At 44.2% G+C, this 26,568-nt stretch overlaps 1 protein-coding gene across 1 annotated transcript; it reads left to right on the forward strand.

The window, feature by feature from the left end:
* Window positions 1-3,703: 3,703 nt before the first annotated feature.
* Window positions 3,704-26,200, forward strand: zswim8 (zinc finger, SWIM-type containing 8). The gene is made up of 26 exons (XM_028007225.1): window positions 3,704-5,182; window positions 7,830-7,983; window positions 8,730-8,824; window positions 9,050-9,222; window positions 9,985-10,092; window positions 10,670-10,751; window positions 11,208-11,328; window positions 11,558-11,759; window positions 12,432-12,607; window positions 13,664-14,933; window positions 15,081-15,212; window positions 15,290-15,469; window positions 15,697-15,880; window positions 16,250-16,348; window positions 16,519-16,643; window positions 17,292-17,613; window positions 17,885-18,040; window positions 18,252-18,474; window positions 19,297-19,586; window positions 19,679-19,902; window positions 20,557-21,054; window positions 21,858-22,035; window positions 22,115-22,288; window positions 22,369-22,488; window positions 23,384-23,562; window positions 24,221-26,200. The coding sequence occupies exons 1-26, from the start codon at window positions 5,005-5,007 to the stop codon at window positions 24,422-24,424; spliced, it is 5,847 nt and encodes a 1,948-aa protein (XP_027863026.1). The 5' UTR covers window positions 3,704-5,004; the 3' UTR covers window positions 24,425-26,200.
* The last annotated feature ends 368 nt before the right edge of the window (window positions 26,201-26,568 follow it).

Raw genomic sequence — 26,568 nt, forward strand, 5'->3', positions numbered from 1 at the left:
TTATAATTTGGACTATTTCTGAGTTATTATCGCGGGTAATAAATCATCTGACAGTTTTGATTGTGTCTCTGTTGTTTTCGTAGTCTGAATGGTTTAAAGAGCTGCTTTCAGTGCCGCTCCATCTTCGCCTTAACAGACATAAACATGCAGTAATAAATCGATTTTCAATCAGTGTTTTGCACCAAACAGTTTTTACTGTTAACAAGTTTTTATTATTAAAAACACGACAAACTAATGATGGTAAAGGGCCGCACTGGGTTAACTCTGGGAATCTCATCTGTCCGTTTATCAATCAACTCCAAACCTCTTCTTTGTTCTGTCACAATTATCGATTTATTCCATTTTGATGATCAGGTTCCAAACTTTGCAAGGACTGACCGCCCCGCTCACTGCTTCCTAATACACACAAAGCCAGTATCCTTCCCATTCATACCTGGTGACGTCACGCCCACATCGACACACCCACCACACAAGTGTCAAAGCCGCTGCTCCTGTCATATCAATAATTACTTATTTCATTCATATGGCTCTTACAGAGCCTCAGTGAAAACTTGTTTATTATTATTAACTGTTTGGTGCAAAACACTGATTGAAAATCGATTTATTTTTTACTGCATGTTTATGTCTGTAAACTAAGATGGCACTGAAAGCAGCTCTTTAAACCATTCAGGTTACGAACACAACAGAGACACAATCAAAACTGTCAGATGATTTATTACCCGCGATAATAACTCAGAAATAGTCCAAATTATAATGTATTTTTATTTCTTTCCTACTTACGGAAGGTTTCTGTTTATATCGTAGGTTTGTGGTGCCTTTCTATCCTAAAGAAAGATATAAAACTTCAGATATTTCACAAAAAGATACTAACATTCATGGAAAAACCTCACATAACCTTATATTAAAGCATAAAGTACGGCGCCCACCGTAAGAAAGGCTGGCAGTATTCAATTATGCTGCATAACTGACCAGTACAGTATTGCGAGGTAACGCAAAAGTTTTGCGAGGGAACGCAAAAGTTTTGCGAGGTAACGCAAAAGTATTGCGAGGTAACGCAAAAGTTTTGCGAGGGAACGCAAAAGTTTTGCGAGGTAACGCAAAAGTATTGCGAGGTAACGCAAAAGTTTTGCGAGGGAACGCAAAAGTTTTGCGAGGTAACGCAAAAGTATTGCGAGGTAACGCAAAAGTATTGCGAGGTAACGCAAATGTTTTGCGAGGGAACGCAAAAGAAAAAAAATTCCCCATGTCCCCTAGAGGGCTCCGTAGTGCTGGATGCTGCAGCCGCCGACCATTGCAGAAAACACAGAAGTCTAAACAAAGGCTTCTGTTTTTCATTATCGAACCTTCAGGACATTAATGCCATTTGTTTTTTGTTTTTTTTAATTTCTCCCATATTTTTGGTGGAGATATGTCCTATGTAATGTATGTTTCATTTTGAGTGCCGTCTATGTTATTTTTGAATCGCTAATAAATCTTAGAAAAAAATAAAAAATAAATAATAATAAAAATCTATCAATATGGCGATGGGACAGGGTTGCAAGTGTGCCTTGAGGTTTGTGACATCTGATCCGGAGGTTTGTTGCAGGTCTCTTTGGATTCCGTTAAAAGGTCACCTATATGAGCAGAAGGAAACGGCAGCTCCCCCATAACACTCAATAACCCCCAACCCCGCCCACTGCCCACTGCTCACTGCTTGTTGGTTTTCAAAATAAAAGCGCGTTGAGCCGTGCTGCTTCACGGGTTGTACATAATTTGGTTGCGCATCAAAGTGCAACCAAATTATTGGTCAGGCACTATTGACATTCAGATCATCCCAAGGAGTTGGGGGGAGGGGGTGCTGGGAGGTAATTACACATATACATATATATAATGATGCAGAAAGACTGCCGTGCAAGTCTTTCTTGCACAACAGAAAGACTTCAAACTGTTCAGAGTAGACTTCTGCACATGACTAAATAAAAGGAATTAAAGCCAACTAGACAACCAAGAAAAAGAGAATTTTGAAGAATGGTAGTTTTTCAGTAAGCACTGGCAATTGGCTCCTGTGACTGATGAAGCAGATGACTTGCAGGTGCGTGTATAGCTCCTCAGGTCCACCCTCCAGTGAGTAGCAACCTCGTGGCTCCCTCTGGTTAAGGGCTGCGAGAACGGCACAAAACCCACATAGTACCTAAACCCCAGCTTCCCAGCAGTGTTGGTGACCTTGTAGGTGACCTTTTAACAGAATCCAAAGAGACCTGCAAGATGTAGAATGTTCAGAGTACATCCACCGATCCATTTCTGTACACCCTTGCCCCCAGTGAGGTAGGGAGGGCTGCTGGTGCCTATGGGTGGTCCAGCTATATCTGTAAATGTCTCACAGAACTTTGGGTGACAGCACAACCTGCCTGACTCCAGCAAAAATATCTCCATGATTCAATCCAAGGGCAAGAAAGAACTGATAGACGAGACATTTTCTCATCTCCTTATCTGCTAATTCAATTCTTAATGCTATAAGGTGAACATATGTTATGCTTTAACAGTAAACGGTATGTTTACACATGAAACCGGATACTGGGGGAACAGTATCCGATGGGGAAACACGAAGTGACGTAACAGCTGCTTTTTAAAAATTTACTTTATTTTACGCATGGGCACTTAGTTTCAAAGAACCTAGCACCAACTAGTGGGGTGGCGAGGGCATTACACCTTTTCGATGCGTATCCTTACTGTATAAACAAAGATTGTAATTAGAATATCTTCATGTAAATGTGTTAATAGAAATGGGGGGGAAAGATCAGTTTTTGTTGGATCATTGTCTTCATCTCAACCAAAAAGTATGGCATTCCAATATTACAGCTTATCTACTCAGGTCAATACCATTTTCATATTGCAAGCAGAACATCTGAAGAGCTGTTAAACTTTCCTTCAATGCGGGCTCTTCTGCATAATTCATCTTGGAATTACCCGGAAGTACAATAATATAATGGGGAAAAAAAGTTAGTACCCGGAAACAATCTATGTGGCGAAAATATTAACGGAAGCACGTCATCACTACTCGTGGCATATAGGCTATTATGAACTTGTCATAAACCCTCTGCTAACAAAGCCCGCCCACTCAGAGGAATGACATGATTGGTTGGTTTCACTGTCATTCATATCAGCTATCTCACATAGAGCAAATCATCCCTGAGGATTTTCCAGAGAGCAAACCAATGACAGAGCCGAGAAAGCCTACTTGTCTGCCTAGCAACAGAGCGGAATTAAGTCTGACAGGATGAAAACTGGTTGATTTCAAATAAATCTGGAAATGTCAACACTTACTGGGTGACCGCCTGGCTTATTTCTTTAGAAAAAATGTCTTCAGTGTGGGGGGTCGCTCATTGTTAAACATTCTAAAATGAACTGAAATAAGTGTTCGAAATGTATCAGTAAACTTGAAAATGCTGTAATGAAGAAGAGAACACCCCCCACAAAACCGTACCTAGATGATAATGAAACACAAATTTCTGATACGTGAAATTCCTTCTTTATAACCATAGAAGAAGAAACAAATAAGCCGAAAACAATAATATTGAATAAACAAAGGGTGGCGAAACATTTTGTGTTATTTTCTAAGGAGGTTCTAAGTTTCTGGATGGAGTTTAACTCCGCATAAATCCTCCTCTCGTCTCCTCTTTTCAGCATCACTCTGTGTGAATGTAGGTTACAGGGTTTAGCTGGCAGCCGGAAGCTGGGATCAGCTGATGGAGGAAGAGCTGAAAAAAAGGTGAGCCATCTTCCCCCGGCAGACGGATACGGACTCGGAGCTTTCGCGAAAGACCTACGTGAAAAACAAGAGGGATGTCGGTGTCATTCGAAGGCGACAGACGGGTTTTAAAAGGCCGGGACAACCAGAGGAAACCGTGCAGGAATTAGGACGGAGCAGTTCTGACAGAGGAATATAGCAGCTGTTAACATTCGACATAAAAGCCTCTAACAGCATTAACAAAGGACGGGAAACCAAAAGGGATTAATATCGAAATATGGAGCAGATGTAAGCTGTTTAAATACAGGAGAAGGGCTACACGAAGACGCTTCCGGTCGCTGCAGTTCACAGAGTGCAGCAGAAGCCTAGCCTGTAAACAAACAGCTAGCTTTAGTTAGCCGACTGCTGGTTAGCCAGTCAGCTGCTAATGTACACAGCTAATACACGGTAGCAGGACTGAAGTACAGAAAACCGAGATAAACGGAAACAAACTGCTGCCAACTAAATTTAGTCTCACTGTTGCTGTCTCGAGCGGGTGGTGTTTGTTTATGGTATCCATGTATGCATTTATTATAGTGACATTTAAGCTAACGCGTACAGTTATTTTCTGTAGCTTCCCTATGTAATAAGAACTGAGCGTTAAACGCGACACAGCATTGGGTTGATTTAGCCTAAACACATCATATATTTAAGTAATTAGTCATGACACTTGAGATTGACATGAGCCGGGATGTTTTCTGTTAGCACGGTGCAGCTGATTGGATGAAAGGAGATGGGGATGAAGGAAAACAACTTTCTGATTCCCTGAGAATGAAATTATAGCTTTGTCCCTGTTGAAGGTTGAAAATCGTCCTTAAGAGTAAGATATCACTACTGCAAAGTGTGAACTGATATCGCTGGTGTCATGAAATTGTTGTCCTTTTAAGGCAGCAGTTTTTGGTACAGTCAGCCAGACCTGGAGTGCAGTTAAATGCATCCTTGGTCTTTAGGTAGAAGGTAGAACTTTAATTGACATACAGACACATAGTCAGTGTAGTTTATTATTGTAAATACATTTTAGTTTGATAGCTCGAGCACACCTTGCTTAGTGTTTCTGTCATGTAGCTATGCTTGGGGCCAAGTGGTAACCTGTCAGGCTGTGTTTTGGACGCTCTCTCCCTAACCTTGACCCCTCCAGTACGGAACCTTCCTGGAGTTTGCTCCTCTGCCCTCTGGACTTCCTGCAGTGCGAAGCCACAGCCGTCTGTATTCTAAAATCATCCAGAAAAGTTGATGTGATGGAACTGATGTTTGCTGAGTGGGAGGATGGAGAGAGGTTCTCCTTCGAAGACTCAGACAGGTTCGAGGAAGACTCCCTGTGCTCCTTCATCTCCGAGGCCGAGAGCCTCTGCCAGAACTGGAGAGGATGGAGGAAGCAGTCCGCCGGGCCCAACTCCCCGACCGTCAAGATTAAAGGTTGGACAACATGTATTGATGTTGGAATCATAATATGTCTGCCATGTTAGTTAGGGGTGGGCGATATGGACTAATAATATTGGCTCCTCTTTTAAGCTCCGTTTATGTCTGTGTGCTTGCTAATGCCATCTAAATCTTACATTTATTTTTAGTCCTGGCAAAAAATATACTTTTAGACTCTATAGTTATGTAGTTGTTGATTTTGATTTAGGAATGCCTCTATAGATGTTTTCATGCTAAATGGCTATAAATATGCTTTTAGTTAGAGGCTATCATCTAATATAGTAGCAGTTCTTAATGGTGGTTGTTGGAGTGGAGCCTCCCTGTTGTGTCCTGTGATAAAGTTTGAATATTACACACTCTGTGTGTGTTTGGTGATGATAAAACCTTCTGTGGCAAAACATGACCTGCTTAGCAAAAACTATTTGGATGAAAACTTGCCTTTTGCTTTCTTGTTGAATGTAGTTGTAAAGGTTTCTGTCCAGGAGGGTCTTTGATGTGATTCATTTATAGTCTGAAGTTGGACTTGTTGAACTCTGAGTTGTGAATGCCATCTGAAGTAGGAATTCAGACTTGGAAAGTAGAAGGATCTAATATGGCTGATAGGTTCAGAAATGAACTGTTTGTTACTCATAAAACCACATGGTGCTGTACAGCCTGTGTCAGTGAACGTTTTAGTGCTTCAGTGTTCAGAAATATGTTATTTTTGGTCAATATTGTTATTAGTAGTAGTAGTTGGCCAGGTCACTTAAAAGAGCAGGTAGCAAAAAAATCTGGAAATATTTAAAGAGGGTGTCAGATGTCCAGGGTTCTATTATAGAGACCAATTAAATAAAGATAATCAAAAATATGTTCACTGCCACACATTCCCCGGCGGTCTCAAAGCAGTAAAAACAGAACTTCTAATGAGACCAGAAGCAAAGTTCTTCTCAGACTGACTGTGCTAAGCTGTTTCTGCCCTGAACAAGCAGCAGCTGCCTTTACAGCACTTTATCACATTGATACATCAGCCCAGCAGAACCCTGCTGCTGCTGCTGCTTTCTGTGCTGGGAACTTCAACAACAATGGATCTGTCTTTATGAGTTGGTCAACATCATAATCATAATGGTGTTTTAGGAGAAACTTCAGTCTAGAACTGCTCTGACTCTTTTTATAAAATTATTTTTTATTTTTATCACTTCAGTTTTACAGATTTAATTCTTGCCTGGCCTGCCGATTCTGATTTAGGCCAATACTGATTGTTTTTTTGTTTTTGTTTTTTATCTGAAATGTTGCTAAATATAGCAAGAAAGTTGCTGAGTCGGTAACATTAGGATGACTGTTGTTAACTGTAAACATGTAGACATGACCTGGTGGGCTTGGTTATCTTTTAACCTTTTCTCATGGCAGAGCAAAAGAGGTCAGTGGCTTATTTTGATGAAGTACATTAGATCAGAGGATAATATCGACTTCACATGTAAGTATCGGCCGATCACCGATTTCCCAAAACGAAGGAAATTGGGGTAAATTTATCAGCTATCTGATTTATCAGCTATTTGATTTATTGGCTGGCTGATTTATCGGTGCACCCCTAAAAAAAAAACACCATTATTCGTTATTAGAGTTGCAGGATTAGAAAACGTATTATTTAGTTCTCCATGGTTTATCTGAAAAAGCCTAAGTGCACACAGTAAAAGCAGTTTATGCAAGAATTGACAGTAACTCATGTATTTTCTCTCAACATGTTGCATTACCAGAAGGCTTCTAATTTGCATGGATGAAACTGCAAGAAATAAACACATAAAACCAACTTTTCTACATATGGTTTAGGTCCAGAGTGAGTATGATGCAACCACTAGCTAAAAATATGGAAATTAAACATTATGAGGATGTTTATTCAAGAAAATTCTCAGATATAAAACAAATTGATTCAAAATGAAGAAATTTAGAATGCAAAATAAAATGCATCCAAATTATACTCCACCAAGTTTTGTATTTTATTTGTGGATAAAATGTTTTCATAAAACAAAGTAAATGGGAAAGATATTCCACCAATGCATTTCACCCACAGCAGTTACCTACATCTCCCAGAATGCAGTTCAGCTTTCTAGTCTGTGGTGAAGTTTAACCTGCACCTGCTGCTGCCCAGCATGCTCTGAACAGAACTGATGAATCAGTCGTCGTGTTGAACTGATGACTCAGGTCTTGGTTGTTGAAACCAGAAGTTTACATACACTGATTAAAAATAGTTTGACCGTTTTTTCCCCCCCTCACTTTTAGAAGTTTTAGGTCGTTTACCAAAATTATTTACTAAATGCTCGAAGAATGAGCGGAAGAATATGTCAAACCTTGAGAATGAAATATAAAAGTCTGTGATTGTCTGCATGTTCGTAGTTAACAATAATCACCCCACTGTTGCCAACTCAGTGACTTTCTTGCTATATTTAGCAGCATTTCAGACAAAAAAAATTGTATCAGCCAAAATCGGAATCATAATTTGACTAACAAATAGCTGTCCATATATTATGGGATTGATGAAGAAGCTGAATGTGAGCGGGTCCAAACAGGGATTTATTCCACTGAAGTTCCAGTGTCCGTCAACTGGATGAGAAGTTGCTGATTCAGTGTGTGTTGACAGTTTCTGCTTTTGTTCTGTGGCGTTCCTCAGATGGCCAGGTGACCCCCCTGGTGGAGTTATCGGCGAAGCAGGTAGCTTTCCACATCCCGTTCGAGGTGGTGGAGAAGGTGTACCCCCCAGTCCCGGAACAGCTCCAGCTCCGCATTGCCTTCTGGAGCTTCCCAGAGAATGAGGAGGACATCAGGTGAGAGACAATTGATAAGCAACTAATAAGATTAGCTCAATAATTTCCAATCTGATGATTGATATTTTAAGGGCAGTTTGGCTTACAGAGACTTCATAATCAATTTTATTTATGGTTTTGGTTGTGCATGGTTTTTGTTTCCTTTCTATTTATTGTTTTTGGTTGATGTGTTTTAATTTGGATGTTTACAAATGTGACTAGCTAGACCTGTCGCATTAAGCAATAAATCAGTTAATCACATGATAAATTAAAAGGACTTCAGTAATTTCCATTTACATGATTTATTGTGGATGACAAAAGTCTTCAGTCTGATACTTTGGTCTCAGTTAGCTTTTTTTTTTAGGACAATTTTGTTTACAGGGACTTTATAATTGATTTTATTTGTTGTTTTTGTTGTTTTGTTTATTATTTTTGGATATTTAAAATGTCCTCCAGTTTCAGTGTTAATGTTGATTAGAATTTAAAGTTTATTGATCTTGGAGGATGTATTCTTGCATTATTATGCCATTACCATTACGTTACTTGAAAATGATCTCAAAACAACAAGAATATCATATATCACAATAACTTCTGGGACAATTTGTTATCCAGCAATATTTGTTATTATGATGTCCCAATAACAAATTAGAGTTTACTAACTCCCCGTGAGGCATTTACTGACTCCTGTGATGAAGGGGAAGAAAGTTTTCTGAACACTTCAGAAGAAGGAATGAGAAGTGACCGAGTTTGCTTTAACGTGGTTGCAGGTTGTATTCCTGCCTGGCTAATGGCAGTCCGGATGAGTTCCAGCGTGGAGAGCAGCTGTACAGGATCAGAGCCGTCAAAGACCCCCTTCAGATCGGTACGTCCAGCCGCTCGATTCAGGGATGTTCTCAACCGAGTTTAACTATAAACAGACTACAGACTTTGGCTCTTAAAGTCCACCTCGGCATTCTAACTTCATTCGTCCTTCAACATTCAGCAATGCCAGTAGTAGAAGATTTTGAGTTGTTTTATCTGGAGAGTAGGATGCTCACTTATATTTGCTGCACAAATGAAGCAGAAGTGTGTCTCTGTCTGTCTCCAGGCTTCCATCTCAGCGCTACCGTAGTGTCCAGTCAGTCTGGTCAGTCTAAAGCAGCCTACAACGTGGCCGTCATGTTTGACCGCTGCCGCATCACTTCCTGCAGCTGTACCTGCGGCGCCGGGGCAAAATGGTGTGCCCACGTAGTCGCTCTCTGCCTTTTCAGAATACACAATGTGAGTTTGTTTTCTCTATACGAATCCTTTCAGTTCTGAACTCTAATGAACTAAATGAAGAAAGCATTTCTTTATATATTAAACTATTTTAAAATGAATCAGTACAGAGGCTTAATAGTTGAGTGAAAGCTGTGAGAGATGGAGAGAGCCGATGAGTAAAATAGAAATTCCCTGCGATTCAGATCAGATTAATGGTGCGTTCACACCAAGCGCGTCTGAAGTCCCAAATTCGATGCACTTTGAATGCAGACCCATGACAGTTTGCTCTACACCTAGCATGTCGTGCATCAGATTTACATTCAAAGTCTATGAGGAGGCACGTCGAGGGCACGCCAGACGCTTCAAAATCACTCCAGCCATTGCTGGCATATTTGTCGAGGCTTGAGGCATCAAATACTCAAAACGCTTCAAATCACGCTACGCTAGACTCGCAAAACACGCTGCTCCGGGCCCTCAACGCTACCCCACATAGACTTTGAATGTAAACAAACGCATCTGGTGAACGCACCATGAAACATCTTGAGAAGATTCTAAATTATGTACTCAGTTAGATCCAAGTGGAATATTAGCAGATATGACTGTCAAAGTTCCTCTCTACGACTTGTGAAGACTATGATCATATTTCCTAAAAACAAAAAAACAACTTATGGATCAGCTGTTAAAACGAAACTAATCTTTTCTTCCAGGAACAGGACAGTCTGCGGTGATTCTAATCTTAATGCGCAGTGTTTATTTGTCATTTGTCTGCTCACACCTTTGCAGGCTTCAGCGGTCTGTCTGAGGGCTCCGGTGTCAGAGTCTTTATCCAGGCTGCAGAGGGACCAGCTCCAAAAGTTTGCCCAGTACCTCATTAGTGAGCTGCCTCAACAGGTAGGATCCACACTCAGAACAAACACACTACACACTGTTCGTACGATGTCTAATCTAAAACACCAGGCAGCTAAGATAACCTAAGTTACAGAATTTTATGTACAAACCTAGTTTTGTTTAAGTGTGTGTGATTAGGTGTGATGTGTCAGACATGGTATCATGTCACTGGTCACCAGTGATGTGGTAACCAGTGGGCGTGCCTGCTGTGCCCTCTGAGGGTTCGGGAGCCAGTTTGCTAAGAAACTGTTCTGTAGACCGAGACAAAGTATCGACTGGAGCCAAACATGTCTGATGTTAGCAGATCATACACCAGAACTCCGCTGCAGACTCTCCTTACATAGCAACTTGGAGGGGAAACAGCAGGAACTACTACATAGTTGATTCAGAAAAAAATATGTTTTGATTTTATTCCATTAATTGCTTTGATGAGCTGCAGAATTACTGCTAAATGTAAAAATCAACTGCAGAATGAAGAAATTAGATGTTACCCAGTTTCTGAGGATACACAAGGCTCTATAGCTCCCTCCTAATCCAGTACATGTCAGTATTTAGAGCTCTCTTCCTTGTATTTCTTCAGATCCTACCTACAGCCCAGCGTCTGCTGGACGAGTTGCTGTCTTCTCAGTCTACAGCCATCAACACTGTGTGTGGAGCTCCAGGTACGGCCCGCAGCATTCCAGAGGAAAACACACTACTCTCCGTCGCTTTTCCCTTCACTCATACTTCCTTCTTGAAGCTAAAAATGCACTGTGAGAGAGGAAAACTGGTTCAGTGTTAGAGTTGAATCCGTTTTCAACTGCACTGAACCTGATGGTCTAGGGACATCAGTCTGGCACAATGAAGGGGATTAAGGATAAAGTTCTATAATAAAGTTGATTTGGACCCTAAAACAGAAAATAGGATTAGTCCAAATGACCACAGATGAAAATATTAGTGATGAAATGCCAGAAAAGTAGTCATGGTAAAGCCAGAGCAAGGATTGTTGTGACTCAGGACAGAATGGGAAGGAAATGCTGAGACCTTTGGAGTTACTTGAAGCTAACTTCTGACAGTTTATTTCCTTTTGGAGGCCTTTATTAAACCGCAATCTTACCGTGTTATTTTTGCATTTTCAGATCCGACGGCAGGGCCTTCAGCATCTGATCAGAGCACCTGGTATCTGGACGAGTCGACCCTCAGCGATAACATTAAAAAGACTTTGCACAAGTTCTGTGGGCCCTCTCCTGTCGTGTTCAGGTGCTCTCCTTCTTAATGCTTCTCATTATCCTGAGTAAAAGCCTCTTTGACTGAAACAAGAAGCTTTCAGCTGAGATACCTGAAGCTGTCTGCCTTAGATCTTAACCCCAGGAAATTCTCTCAACCAGTTGATGGCTAATTCTGGCTAATTGTTGTATTTTTATCTGCCACAGAGTCGGCTAATATTCAGAGAGTAGCTTTACTAATAGGTTTGTGTGTGTATCACCAGTGATGTGAACTCCATGTACCTGTCCTCCACTGAGCCTCCGGCAGCTGCTGAGTGGGCGTGCCTGCTGCGCCCTCTGAGGGGCCGGGAACCAGAGGGCATCTGGAACCTTCTGTCCATCGTCAGGGAAATGTTTAAGAGGCGAGACAGCAACGCCGCACCACTGCTGGAGATCCTCACTGAACAGTGCCTTACCTATGAACAGGTGAGTTTTACTGTCACTAGGCCCATTTACCATTAGATTTTAGTACTGTTTTCACACCCGACAGTCCTGTAGACTCAGTTCGATTGGAGATCAAAGTTGCAACATTTCTTACATTTTCAGCTCTTGCGGTTCTCTTCCACACTGCACTGTGCCAAGCAATCCAAACTATTTTTAAAAAACTATTCTCCCCCCTCGCTTGTGGGGCAGCTGCACCAAGAACCACTGAAGGAAATGACACAAAAACCTCAGAAGAAGACACTGAGCGCCACATCCGTCTTCATAAAATGTAAACAAAAATGGAGGAGCGCCAGATTTTAGTAGGATTTCTAGTAAAATCCTACTAAATCCATCGTCTTTCTGGTAAAAGACGATGAACCAGTTCCCTGTCTAGTGCTGGACTAGCATGTTTGATTTGGTCGTATTTACCCAGAATGCCCTGCTCTGTAGATCGCTTCCTGCTTTTGGAGCGGTCTCTGGTCTGCTTGCATCCACATATGCATTCGATCTGCACCAGAGTTCACTTAAATAAAACTGAAAACAAGGTTTTTAGGCGGGCCAGAGTTCACTTTTTTGGTCTGCATTGGAGTTCTACTGCACATTCAAACCACCGTGTTGAGAGCTGTTGCTTTGTGCCCAGACTTTGGCTCACACCCAGCCCGGTTTGTGTTTCAGATCATCAGCTGGTGGTACAGCGTCAGAACCTCGGCGTCCCACAGCAGCGCCAGCGGCCACACGGGGCGCAGCAACGGCCAATCAGAGGTGGCGGCTCACGCCTGTGCCAGCATGTGTGATGAGATGGTCGTCCTGTGGAGGCTGGCGGTGCTTGACCCCACCATGAGCCCCACCAGGTCAGAGCACAGACAAAAGTCATGTTTTAACTATTCTTACAGATTTGAATATACATTAGAGTTGTGAGATGATTTAAAAAAATGTAATCTGATTAATCACAATTAATAACTATGCCTAATTTTGTAAGTTTAAATATAAAAATGCACACAGTTGTGGATCTTGCAGGAATGGTGCTCTGGACAGGCCTCTCCTGCTGCACTCCAACCAATTAAAATGCAAAATTATCTGATTTTTATTATTTCTTAGAAATAGAACTAAGGGAAACATACTTCAGTACGCATGCAAACAAGCACTACCAAACTTTTTTTTTTTTTTTTTACCCCACCAGGGGGTCTTTTTGTGGGCTCTAGTGTCCCTTATATGAAAGTAGGCTGACAGGAAAGGGGGAAGGAAAAGGGGGAAGACATGCGGCAAACGTTGGGTCAGGGAGTCGAACCCGCGACGGCCGCGTCGAGGACTGAAGGTCTCTAAACATGGGTCGCGCTAACCACTACGCCACCACGGCACACCCCTACCAAACATTTTCAGGAGACAACTGACAGATAATATATATTTATTTTTTCTAGTTCTTGCTTACTCCACCCCTTTCTGATGCTGCCCTGGGCAACTGCCCATATAGTTCATATCAAAAACTACGCAGTTAAAAAAAAAGCTTTATTATCTTAAACCAAACATGTCTGATGATTCTCAGTTTTCCAGGTTTTATATTCAGGAAGATTTAAAGTAATTAATTTTGTATTAAAGGTTAGTTTAGAAATGCCCCTCTCCATTCATTTCTTATGAAATTTGTGCAGTGAGTCGCTTGTTGTCATCCAGCTGATCGGCTGGTGTATTTCATGCATGTGACATTTCGAGCTCGTACACGTAGACCATAATGCTACTGGGAACTAGGATGCCCTCCGCTGGAGAGTGGCTTTTAGGTCAAAATAGGTAGTTCGATTAATCTGTGTTATAATATCAATGCATTAACATTGACAGCCCTAATATATACCAACACTGAATTGCCTAATCAATGAAAAGTGTTGAGATTTCAGCCTCCACATGGTCTGTTGCAGGCGGTTGGAGCTGGCTAGCCAGCTGAAGCAGTGGCATCTGAAAGTTATAGAGATCGTGAAACGAGGACAACATCGAAAGTCGCTGGATAAACTCTTCCAGGGCTTCAAGCCCGCTGTGGAATCCTGCTACTTCAACTGGGAGGCGGCTTATCCGCTGGAAGGCATCACCTACTGCAGCGCAGACAAGAAGAACAGCCCGTTCTGCTGGCCCAGGGCCATGCAGTTCCAGAGGGGAGTGAAGGCTGCCGCCGGAGCGGCCGGCGAGCCTTCTGAAGCAGGAGCAGCGAGCAAAGCAGAGGGCGGAGTGGTGCTGGACTACAAAGGAAGGGGGAACGGCCATTTCTCCCAGCAGGAGGTGGCTGTGAGACCAAAGGAGACTATTCTGAGCAAACGGAAAGGTTTGTCACTGAGTGGAGGAGGAGGGATGCTGGTCCGGCTGGGGGGGAGTGTCTCTCTGTCTTTAGAGGACGGTGGGGGGAAGTGCATGTATAAAGGAGCTGCTTCCTCCTCCGGAGGCAAACTGAAGCTGACCCAGGGAGGAGGGAAGGTTCCGTCGGCTGGAGGTCCTGGGGGCAGCGGAGGGTTGGGAAGTGGCAAGCATTCCAGCACCAAGCGCAGAACCAGCAGTGAGGACAGCTCTCTGGAGCCTGACCTGGCTGACCTCAGTCTGGATGACAGCTGTAACCTGGCTCTGGGAGCCGAGGCCTGCAACACCTTCGAGTTCCTCCCCGCCCCGGCGGAGGTGCTGCCCTCTCCCAGCCCGCTGCTCCGAGATTTGCCCAAATACAGCAGAGGCGGCGGCGGTGGGAGCAAGAGTTTTGACATGAAGCATGCGGGTCATGTCCCTGCGGCACTGACTGCTGCAGAGTCTGCTCCAGCCTGTTTTACTGCTAAAGAACACATGGAGGTGGCTGTGGACACGGTGGAGGGGTTCACTGAGCCCAACGGCAGAAGCGAAGACATGCCGTCCAGCTGCACTGGGACAGCCAGACCTGGCAGTCCTCCAGCTTCCGCCAAGGCGCCATGGGGCAACAGGGAGGCAGAACCTGCAGCTCTAGAAGCAGCAGGTGCAGCAGCAGCTAACCAGGGGGCGGAGGCTGCAGGTGGAGCTTCTGAAGGAGAAGCTCTGGCTGAGGATGACTACCAGGCGTACTACCTGAGCGCTGCATCAGAGGAGGGAGCCGACAAGCAGCTGGCCGACAGCCACCAGGAGGAAGAGCCAGACATCTTTGCAGGAATTAAGCCTCTGGAACAGGCAGGACGTATGGAGGTAAAGAAGCAAAACAACAGCAGCTTAGCAGTTTAGTTTTTAAAAGTTACTTCCTGTGCAGTTATTCTGTATTAATAGTTCCAAATGATTGTAATATTCAGACATCTTGTGAGCTTTGGTAGCTTTTCACCGTGTGTGTTTGTCTAGGTGCTGTTTGCATGTGCTGAAGCCCTGTATGCTCATGGCTACAGTAATGAGGCATGTCAGCTGGCTGTGGAGCTGGCCAGAGACCTGCTGGCCAATCCTCCTGACCTGAAGGTGGAGCAACCTCAGACCAAGGTATCTGGTAAAACGTCCCACCACACCGGAGCATATGATTCCACTCTGACACCCTCTGACATGTTCATGGACCGCAGGGAAAGAAGAGCAAGGTGTCGACCAGCCGTCAGACTCAGGTGGCCACCAACACTCTGTCCAAAGCTGCCTTCCTCCTCACGGTCCTCAGCGAGAGGCTGGAGCTCCACAACCTGGCTTTCAGTACCGGAATGTTCTCCCTGGAGCTGCAGAGGCCGCCTGCCTCTACTAAAGCTCTGGAGGTCTGTGGCTCAAAGTCACACACATGCATGATCTGTTTGTCTTAAAACGACCTGAAACCTAACCCAGAGAAAACCTAATTGAGCTGCATAAGTTGCTGTTATATTTGGATGTTGTATAAGGACAAGGCAACAGTCATGAACACATGGAAACATCTAAATCCTTTCAAATCATGTAAAGACCTGAACTAGTACTTTCATTACTGACTCTCCATGTTGTGACTGAGCAGGTGAAGCTGGCCTACCAGGAGTCTGAGGTGGTGGCGCTGTTGAAGAAGATTCCCCTGGGCCTGGTGGAGATGTCGGCCATCAGAGACCGAGCCGAGCAGCTCAGGGACGGAAACCTCTGTGATTACAGACCGGTGCTGCCTTTGATGTTGGCCAGTTTCATATTTGACGTTCTCTGCACCCCAGGTTGGCATCCAAATGATTATTTCTGGCCTTCAGATGTTCTAAAAGCAAAAGAGTAGTATTTTTTTTCATTTTTTACTTTTGATAAGAACTTTTTTTTTTTTCTGGCCACTTTGTCATGTCTGATTTTGATTTGCCATCAACATCAAGAAACCATCTACGATGTTCATTATGTTTGGGTGACTACTTTGATTTGTTGAGTTTCTGCCTGCCTTCCATAATGGAATGAAATGAAAACGATAACATTTTCTGAAGTTGAATTACAGATCTTGATTTATTTCTCAAAGATAGAAGAAGCAATGACTGCACACGGTAGTTTTTATTTATTCTAGCATCCTTTGAACAAGTCTCATCTCCATGATGTCTCTTTAGTTGTGTCCCCAACTGGTTCCCGTCCACCCAGTCGCAACCGAAACAATGAGATGCCCGGGGACGAGGAGCTGGGCTTTGAAGCTGCTGTAGCTGCTCTTGGTAATTTGCTCCCTGGCTCATTTTACTTGTGTTACTTGTAATTATCTTGTTCTTTCAAAGTATAATTTGTTGCCAGTCTTCACAGATTTTAACACACAGACTTCCTTTGCCGTTGCCCTGAAACTCCTTAACTCGTGCCGATTGCTGTTTCCATGACTTTGCATGTGCAGGTATGAAGACGACAGTCAGCGAGGCAGAGCATCCTTTGCTCTGTGAAGGAACTCGGCGGGTGAAGGGTGACCTGGCTTTAGCCCTCATGATCACCTACAAGGATGACCAAAGCAAACTCAAGAAGGTAAAGGGTGGCTCACGCTTTATCAAACATGGCTACCGATAGATATGATAGACAACCTTTGACCTGTAGGGATCAGCTTTAGATCTTGTTATCACAGCCTGGTGAGGTTTTATTGTCTTATATTGTATGCAGCCAACAAACTGATGTAAACTGTGGAAAGTAGAGTAGAAACTGGAATGACTAAAAGTCAGCAGTAATGACTAAAAATCCTTGAAATGTTCAGCTTTCTAAAGTGACTGAAGTGTGAATCACACTGCATGTCGGCACATTTCCTGTCTAATCTCCAGACTAGACATTATCATGCTCAACAAAGAGAAGAAGACAGTAGTAATGTACAGAGCTTGATCATACGTTTTGACGTTGCTATTGGAAACAAACAGTAATACACTTGTAGTAGTTTGTACCCACTTACCCTACTAGACACAAACCCAACATACACACACTGTATGTAGTGCATACTGTCTAGAGGCCATCCGTTTCCTTTGATGGTTCTTCGAAACTGAACTGAACTTGTCCAGTTTGTCACACAAAGCACATCACAGAAATATGAACTCTTACAATATAAAGTAGATTTTGATTATGGTTTCAGAATCAACTCCCTGATACCAGGTGCATGTGTAGAATGCTGAAGTCTCTCTCCTTGATCAGATCCTGGATAAGCTGCTGGACAGGGAGAGCCAGACCCACAAGCCTCAGACTCTGAGCTCATTCTACTCCAGCAAGCCAGCAGGGGGCAGTCAGCGCAGCCCGTCCAAACACACTACTGGGAACCACAGCGGGATCGGAGGCTCCACCGGAGGGGTCACCAAACACGCCGTGTCATCGTCCTCATCTAACACCTTGGCTGCGTCTTCCTCAAGCTCTTCCTCTGCTGTGGCTCTGGCTGGGGAGGAAGTGACCTCACAGGTCGAGCTCAGCCTGCTGCAGAACAGCACAGGCGGGGAGAACGCTGCTGACACCAAGGAGCATGGTAGGAACCCAACACATTCAGGATCGAAATATGTTGAAAGTTGGAAAAAATGGCAGAGCTGGGTGAATTCTTCTGGTCTGAGGTTCCCAGATTTGTGAAATTCTGTGCAAACGTTTTAGACTGTGGTGCAAAACGGCAGAAGAATGCCTTTGGAAATTGTGAATGTGCAGAGTACCCAAACTTACTTAGAGCATTTCTTCCTTTCCTCTGCAATTGATCAGAACTAGATGTGTTTTCCATTGAACACTGACTTGAATTTGTGTCCTTGCAGTTTCAGATGGAGCACAGTTATCAAGTGAGCAGCAGAACGAAACGGCATCCTTTAAACCGGAGGCCACAGTTCCCAGTCGACTGGCTCTAGGGGGGCGCTGCGGCTACAGCCAGCGTTGCTGGGGCTCGCCTGTCCGCCAGAAGAAGAAACACACTGGTATGCACTCTGACCTGGCTTTACTTGTCTAATCCTACATGTCTGTCCTTTTTTTACACACTGTAATTTCAAAAAACTCACCTTTAGGTTTTAGTCTTGCTATTATTTTTTTCCTGTTGGGGGGAGTTTTACCCTCTTGGTGAAAACACACTGCTGATTTGTAGTGAAGCAAACCCAGTGTGCAAACTTTAAAGAGCATGTGTGTGAACAGGCATGGCGAGCATAGACAGCAGCGCTCCTGAGACGACCTCAGACAGCTCCCCAACCCTCAGCCGGAGGCCGCTCCGGGGTGGGTGGGCGGCAGCGTCCTGGGCGCGCGGACAGGACAGCGACAGCATCAGCAGCTCTTCATCAGACTCGCTGGGCTCCTCATCCTCCAGTGGTTCACGCAGGGCTGGGGGCGGGGCTAGGGCCAAGAGCACTGACACCAGCAGGTACACATGCTGACTACCCCACCTCTCTACAGGGTTGGCTTTGCAGAGCTATAAAGATCCATTCTTTTACTTTTGAATGTAATCTCAAATAACCTGATGTTTCATTGTACACAAAAATAATTTTGCATATGGATCTGGAAAGCTGGGGATTATTCTTTCTGGTAACTCTAGTTCTCTTCAGACATCACTGATTATTTTATCTGACAGAAGCTGCGTTCCCATTTCAACACAATTTCACAATTGTGGTGTTTCCATTAAATAAGAAATATTCACGTGTGATTTTAACTTTAAGTTTGTTCAAGCCATAATTTCTTTAAGAAAACATGTGGCGCCATCAGCCTCCTACCACTTCCTGTCGTCTTCCTCATCTTTTCCGCCAGTAGTAACATCCGGTTGTTGATCATGTGACTCGTGTGATGCAAAAAAAAAAAAAAGAAGGTTTCCAATGCAGTTTTACCAAATACCCTAAAACCCATATGGCTGAAAAATCCACTCATCCAACAGTTAAAAGCTTCTTGTTGGAAAACAAGTTTTTTGAAATTGGTGCATTTCCACTAGGCAAATTTATTTTCGGAATTTTATTTGTTCAATTTTAAAGTTTATGAAAATGCAGCTAGTGAACAGTAGTAGCTCAGAACACGAGAACAAATGTTGCGCTAACGGATATCTTTACTATGAAATATGAAAATTCCCAAACTGGAACATCTGTTCCGTTGGTCAAAGCTGTTTTTATTCCACCTCCCTATGAAGTGTACTTGGTGTGCTCAGATACTTTATGTTTGGGTTTCATGTTGACTGGTTTCAACGTTTCCATGTGTTCAGGTATAAGGGGCGCCGCCTGGAGTGTCATGCCCCCCATGTGCCCAACCAGCCCTCCGAGGCAGCAGCCCATTTTTACTTTGAACTGGCCAAGACGGTGCTGATCAAAGCCGGAGGGAACTCCTCCACCTCCATCTTCACCCAGCCCTCAGCCAGCGGCGGTCACCAGGGGCCACACAGGAACCTCCATCTCTGTGCCTTCGAGATTGGACTGTACGCTCTTGGCCTCCACAATTTTGTTTCGCCCAACTGGCTGTCCAGGACCTACTCATCTCATGTCTCCTGGATAACTGGTGTGATTTATTAAAGGACACGCATTTTAACAGTCATTTGTTACATTTGGTCAGGTATTGTAACCATGGTTTCCTTTCTGCTTTTTCTTTAGGTCAAGCGATGGAGATTGGCAGCGCAGCCCTGAATATCCTGGTGGAGTGCTGGGATGGCCACCTGACTCCACCAGAGGTGGCGTCCCTGGCAGACCGGGCATCACGGGCCAGGGACCCCAACATGGTCCGGGCGGCCGCAGAGCTGGCGCTCAGCTGCCTGCCTCACGCTCACGCCCTCAACCCCAATGAGATCCAGAGAGCCCTGGTTCAGTGCAAAGAACAGGTAGAGCAAGTCAACTTTTCCTGCACACTGTGCAGGAAACCACACTAAATACTGTGGTGTGCATATTACCACATGTGGTAGTATGTATAATATGTATATATATGACTATGTATAGTCGTGTTAACATTTTGAATTTTTTTATCATAGCTGTAACTCACATAAGGTTATAGTGACTTGTCATTGGGGTAGAAGGAGTCAAGTTTCTGTTTCCAGTTATTAAAAAATTGTTGTGTTATTAATAAAAGCTGTGTTCATATTTCAAAATCTGATTGAATGCAGTTGTTGTGTGCTCTCTAATGTTGGATGTAACTGATAAATTAGCCTGTAATGTTTTTTTGTGTGAAGATTTGACTCTTTGCAGAGATTGAGTTATGAGCAGAAAGACTTAAGTAATCATGTTTCCAAGGAATTCCACAAAATATTGTGACTTTAACAGTTTATTCTCACTGTTAATAATGTAGATATGAAGAACTCGACTCACCACGTGTTATTTCCACTTACCAGAAGGAAACATTACCTGATCTCTGGATAAGCTGAGTCAAACGCTAGAGAATTTTAAAGATGCTAAGAATCAGATCAAATTAAATGCTCACCATATATGAGAACGATTTGACCTACTCCCGTCTCTACGTCTTTGTCTCTTCCTGCTTCCAGGACAACGTGATGCTGGAGAAGGCCTGCGTGGCCGTGGAGGAGGCAGCGAAGGGCGGCGGCGTGTATCCTGAGGTCCTGTTCGAGGTGGCCCATCAGTGGTATTGGCTGTACGAGCAGTCGGTGGGTGGCGGTGCTGGCCAGCAGCGGGATCCTCCAGGCCGCTGCGGGGCCAACGGGAGCTCTGGCCGGAGGCCCCCAGATGCCACCTGCGGTGTGCTGGACGGCGTAGCCAACATGGACTCTTCGGGGGTGGGAGCGGTCACTGCTTCGGTCACTGCGGCGGCCATCGTCCCCGTCATTTCTGTGGGCTCCACCATTTACCAGTCCCATGCTATTCCTGGCCAGGCCATGTCCCACCCCCACAGTCAGGGGCTGCACCCCTACACCACCATCCAGGCACACCTCCCCTCCGTCTGCACCCCGCAGTACCTGGGACACCCTCTGCAGCATGTACCCCGGCCCGCCGTCTTCCCTGTGTCTGGGGCTTCATATCCACAGGTCAGAGGTCATCTCAATACACACCGCAGGGGACTGTAAATACAACACACATGCAACAGTTCTTATGGTTGAAAACATTTGCAGTGGACCCTTTGTGTTCGCACGGGTTGGGAACCACAACCGCCCGCTAACAGCTAAAATCTCCTCTAAGAACATTTCTAGCTGCCTGTTTTAGTTCAAATATACCTTTGTACTACCTTTGGTATATTTCCGTCTAAAAAATAAGTTCTTAAAAATTTTTTTTATGTAAGAATCTGAAACCACAGCCGCCCCTGAGGTTTAGGCTTTCTAGAAGCGGCTTCCACTGCAGATCCACCTGCAGGTCTTTGAGGGTGTATCTCTACCAGCTTTGCACATCTGCAGATTGAAACTTTCGCCCACCCGTCTTTGCGAAGCAGCTCAAGATCAGTCTGATTTGCTGGAGAGCATCTGTTCACAGAAATGTTTAAATCTTGCAACAGCTTTTGAATTAGATTTAGTTTTAGGTTTCTACTGGACCATGCTGACATTAAGATGCTCTAGTTTGAAGTCTGGTTGTTGAAAACTGAACACTCTGCTTGTTATGTAACTTTGGCTTTTGATCCCACAGGATTTTTTTTCTTTTGAGATTTTGTTAAAATTGTATTATACCCTGTATCTTTTATCTTCCACTAAATAATTATGCACAATTTTTTATCCCCAGTAAACATGGCAGTAGGGTTGTAATCAAGTGTAAACGGATGCCTCCCATGGAGCTATGAAGCATCATTATTGTGCTAATATTAGCAGTTTTCATTGTAGCTCCTCTGCTGTGTTCTAATCAGGGGATACATCCAGCTTTCATCGGGGCCCAGTACCCCTTCTCAATGGCTCCCGGCCCCCAGCCCTCTCTGTCCGCTGCGGCCGTCACCTTCCCAGCCGTCCCGGTGCCGTCCATGACTCAGATCGCCGTCCACCCCTACCACACCGAGACGGGCCTGCCCCTGAGCACCACCGTGGCAGGTCAGGACGGCACCATGTTCCCACTTCGCCTTTAGCCACGTCATCATCATTTTAATGCCTCACTGTTGTGTTTCTGCAGTGGGCAGCGTCCACTCTGGCCCCACCATTCAGGCCATACAGGGGGCATCTCTGCCTGCCGTCTCCCCCCAACCCGCTCCGCTGGTGAGCGCCCCCTTCACAGCAGAAGATGAGCAGCACAGCCAGCCAATCAGCCAGCAGGGCCTGCACTACCTGCACTCAGCCTACAGAGTTGGTGAGCAGCTTCGCCTAGTCAGGTCTGACTCTCACATTAAAGACGTGTTGTGTTGAGGATGGCTGCTGTTCTGTGTAAAGGCATGCTGGCGCTGGAGATGCTGGGCAGGAGGGCTCATAATGACCATCCCAACAACTTCTCCAGAAGTCCACCTTACACTGAAGATGTAAAGTGGCTGCTGGGACTAGCTGCACGGCTAGGTGAGAACATTATAATAATAATTCGTTTTATTTATAATGCTCCTTATATCAAATGCTGGATTGTAGCCACAGCTGCCCTGGGACAGTCTGACAGAAGCGATGCTGTCATTTTGTGTCATTTTTCTGAGCACCACCAGCAGGCAAGGCGGGTGAAGTGTTTTTGCAATGCTGAGTGACACGCAGCGGGAATCGAACCAGCGATCCACCGACTGCAGGATGAACTTCTTTCGCCTTTGCCAGTGTTGCCCCCAAACATGTTAGCAAAAGAGGACAGTAGCAAATGGTTCAAAGATGATAAGTTAAGCAAATGTTCTAGATCAGGGATGTCCAAACTGGGGCGTGGCTGCCATTTGTGGCCCTCTGAATAATTTTATTAATTTATAAGTTTAAAAACATTTTCTAAACCAGCCAAATAAAAAACCTTTGACCAAAAGAGTTACAAACCCCCCCACCTTCTCTTATTATTAAAGAAAATATCAGTTTACTAAATTGTTCTTTGTAATTTTGCTTCATAAAAACATTGCATGGTTAATTCTCAAATGACCAATTTACAATAAAAATTACTTTGCATTTTTAATATGACTCCCAAGTGCTATTATCTTGATGATTTTGGCCCCACAGAAAGTTTGGACACCCCTGTTCTAGACTGATTGGTTTTTGAAAAGTCTTGTCTAAAAGGCCATGGTGCTTTGTCCATGATTCCATTTATAAAGGAGTGTGAAAACTTTTTGTGCACTTTGTAGTCCTTAAAGTGAGCAGATATATATATATAAAAAAGGTGGCCGTTGTCATACTTTTGAAAACAATCTGTTTTTAAATATAAAGCTGAATCACTCAGGTTACGCACAGCACTAATGGTGTTTCTCATGAACTGGCTTGTTGTTTTGTCTGCCAGGAGTCAACTATGTGTACCAGTTCTGTGTTGGAGCAGCCAAAGGAGTCCTCAGTCCATTCGTCCTGCAGGAGATCATCATGGAGGCTCTGCAGAGGCTGAATCCTGCCCACATCCACGCTCACCTCCGCACGCCTGCTTTCCACCAGCTGGTGCAGCGCTGCCAGCAGGCATACCTACAGGTGCAACACACCGTCCACCACCTATCATCACAGCATCAACACTGCTGTCGTTTGTGGATCTGGATCGTTTTCCTTTTAATGAATATTCATTATACTTTTAACTTCAAGCAACTTTGTGATGAAGGAAAAGACATGTCTAATAAATTTGAGACTGTTTTATTGGCTCCTCATCTACAGTGAGGTTTGAGTTATGGAGATTGATTGGTTGTTTCTAGCTAGCGCTGGAGAAGGCAGAGAAGCACAATCTTTCACAGATTATCTGTCTAATATCATATTGTCATGACATAGTGGCCGTTTCAACAAATATGTGAGGAATATTTCTTCTGGAAGTTGCACACTGCAGGTTTAATTAGCTGTTGCCTGACTCAATATTGTCCATTCAGCAATCCCCTCTAGTGGGGATTCAGAACAACAAACTGGCAAGAACGAGGGGAGTGGGTTTTTTATCTTAACCAACATCTCCATCAGAATATTGAGAAATGGTGTTGTAATGACATATTTTTCCTAAGATTGTTCAGCCATACAGTTGTATGGTAAGTTGAGATTAAATAGAAACGTTAATGTTCACCACATATTTGATTCGAATGAAAAACCGAGATGTTTTAATCCAGCAGCGATTCCATCCAACAAGCCTTCTCACACCCATCTCTCTCCTCAGTACATCCACCATCGACTCATCCACCTGACACCTGCCGACTATGACGACTTCGTCAACATCATCCGCAGCGCCCGGGGGGCGTTTTGCCTCACGCCGGTGGGGATGATGCAGTTCAACGACGTGCTGCAGAATCTGAAGAGAGGCAAACAGACCAAGGAGCTGTGGCAGCGCATCTCGCTGGAGATGGCCACATTCTCCCCATAAACAGCAGCACACAGCCTCCAGCTTTACTACTGCCACCCCACTGAGCCAGGCACATCCCCCACAGGGCCCCACTCTGTCAGGGGCCTCTTCCTTCTCTCCTGTGTGGCCTCAAGCTAAAACGTCTGCAGCTGGTTCCGTGTCCCTCATCCATGGATTCCCAGGTTGTGTTTGTCCACTCGGGTATCGTCAGTGGAGAAGCCTGGTTGCCGTTTTGACACACTCGATCCACCGCCGTACACCTGTGTTTAACCACGAGTCACAGTGTACCCCTCTTTTTTTTTTCTTTTTTTTTTGACTCGCTTAGATCTCTTGATGTTGTTTCCATTTCTAGTGTTTTTAGGAATTTCTTTGCTCAGTTGAGTTTGGATTGAAACATTTGGTGAGGTTCTTCGTCATGCTGCGACATTCCAGTCCAGAGGGCGGAGTGATGATTGGCCTGTCTCTGTCCATCTCAACCTCTAGCAGCGTGGGACAAGAAGAGAAGAAGCTAACTGTTTGTTCTGCGGATGTTTTAGGGTTTTGTATAAACTTTTTGATATTTTCTACTGACTTAGTCATGCATACAAACGGGACTGGGGGGAGGATAAGGCTCAAACGCTGCTGTTGGTTGTCATGACGATCCATATTTACATTTCTACTCCAGACCAAAACGGGACTCCAGCTGGCACTGTCCAACAGACGGACAATCTGTACTGGGACTCATTGGTCATGCTAGGTGTCGCTGTAAATTGTCAAGAAATAGGAGGTGTTTTTTTTTTTGAAGGGTGGCAGCTTTATTCGTTTTTATTTCATTACTTCTGAGGAAGTCGCCGAGAGCTTCCCCGAGCGGAACCAACAGGACAGCGGCGACCCTGCAGAGTCGGTCGCAGCGGGCCACGCTGCCCTGAATGCTCCTCATCTTCCTGCCTCTGCTCACCGTTTCCCATTTCTGAGTCACCAGGCTTCTTCAGAGCTCAGTGATGAGCTTCCAAGGTAATTCCTGTTTCCAGACCAGGTGTTCAAAAAAGGGACCCATCTAAAAGATGCTGGCCAGTGGAACTCCAGGATCAGGGAATGCTGGAGAACGGCGTTCCTGTTGGGTGGAAACATTGGATCAGATCCCCTTCTAAGACTCACGGTGGCTCCGTCCCACTGTTTAGACTTTTGCTTTCAAAGATGCAACTTTAAAACTGAGTATTTTGCACATATGGGTCCCCTGTAGATCTGTTTGATTAAGACTTCATTTAGGCGTTTGCCCCAGCGAACACTGAGGTGTGAGCATGGACTTCCCTGGACACCGTCCCTCAGACGGACGAGGCAGCTTATCCACAGGCCAGGTGTGCAGGAGGCTGGCGAGGCTGGCGAGGGTGGCTCCGATCCAGATGTGCTGCAGCTCTGGAAACGACCCGCCTCCATGACTCATGTTAAGACATGACTGCCAGCACTTCACCACACCTGACTTGAGAGACAGGTGTTTTTACATGGAGCACTTCTCCAGCTGGGTTGGCTCCACGGTGCTGTTATCCTTTAGGATACATCGATCCTCTCTGTCCAGACAGCTGTTTGTCTTTCTGAACCAGTTCTGAGCCTCACAGGTGAAGGCGAGTGTAGAAAATGTTCTGTGATATTTTTGTATTCCTCAGAACTGTAGCTTAATCCATGGGTTCTATATAAACATATTGTAAAAGATTCTAATTTAGAGTAAAAAAAAAAAAGTAAAAAAAAAAAGGTTGAAGATTAAGAAAGCAATACTAAAAGTTTAGAGTTTACCTAATAAAGATCCTTGAAAACACTAAACTTGTTGACTGACTCATGGGTTTTGATATTGGATTAATATTTTTGCTGCTGTCACAAACAATCTGTTGTTCATAAAGCAGACCTAATCTTGTCTTGGCCTGAACAGACATGCTGAGTTTAGTTTATTTTGCACAATTAAAATACAGATCAAAGACATTCTGAAAAAAATAACATTGGGGTCATAGGAAGCCTTCACCCAATAGTGTAGAAAAAAATAATATAATCTAAGAATACAATCCATCAGTTGATCATAAATTTATGAAATACATCATAAAAACATCTAAGTATTGATGGGAATTTAAATAAATCATGTAAGATTTATTTAATAACAAAAATAAATCATATAATAACAAAAGTGAGCATCACAA

Source organism: Xiphophorus couchianus, chromosome 22, assembly GCF_001444195.1.
Source record: "Xiphophorus couchianus chromosome 22, X_couchianus-1.0, whole genome shotgun sequence".
Lineage (NCBI taxonomy): Eukaryota > Metazoa > Chordata > Actinopteri > Cyprinodontiformes > Poeciliidae > Xiphophorus > Xiphophorus couchianus.

Coding starts and splice junctions, on each gene's coding strand:
- zswim8 (XM_028007225.1), top strand. CDS start 5,005: ATGGAACTGATGTTTGCTGAGTGGGAGGATGGAGAGAGGTTCTCCTTC. Junction 9,223..9,984: donor GCCTTTTCAGAATACACAAT/GTGAGTTTGTTT, acceptor ACACCTTTGCAG/GCTTCAGCGGTCTGTCTGAG. Junction 22,489..23,383: donor GGGACTAGCTGCACGGCTAG/GTGAGAACATTA, acceptor TTTGTCTGCCAG/GAGTCAACTATGTGTACCAG.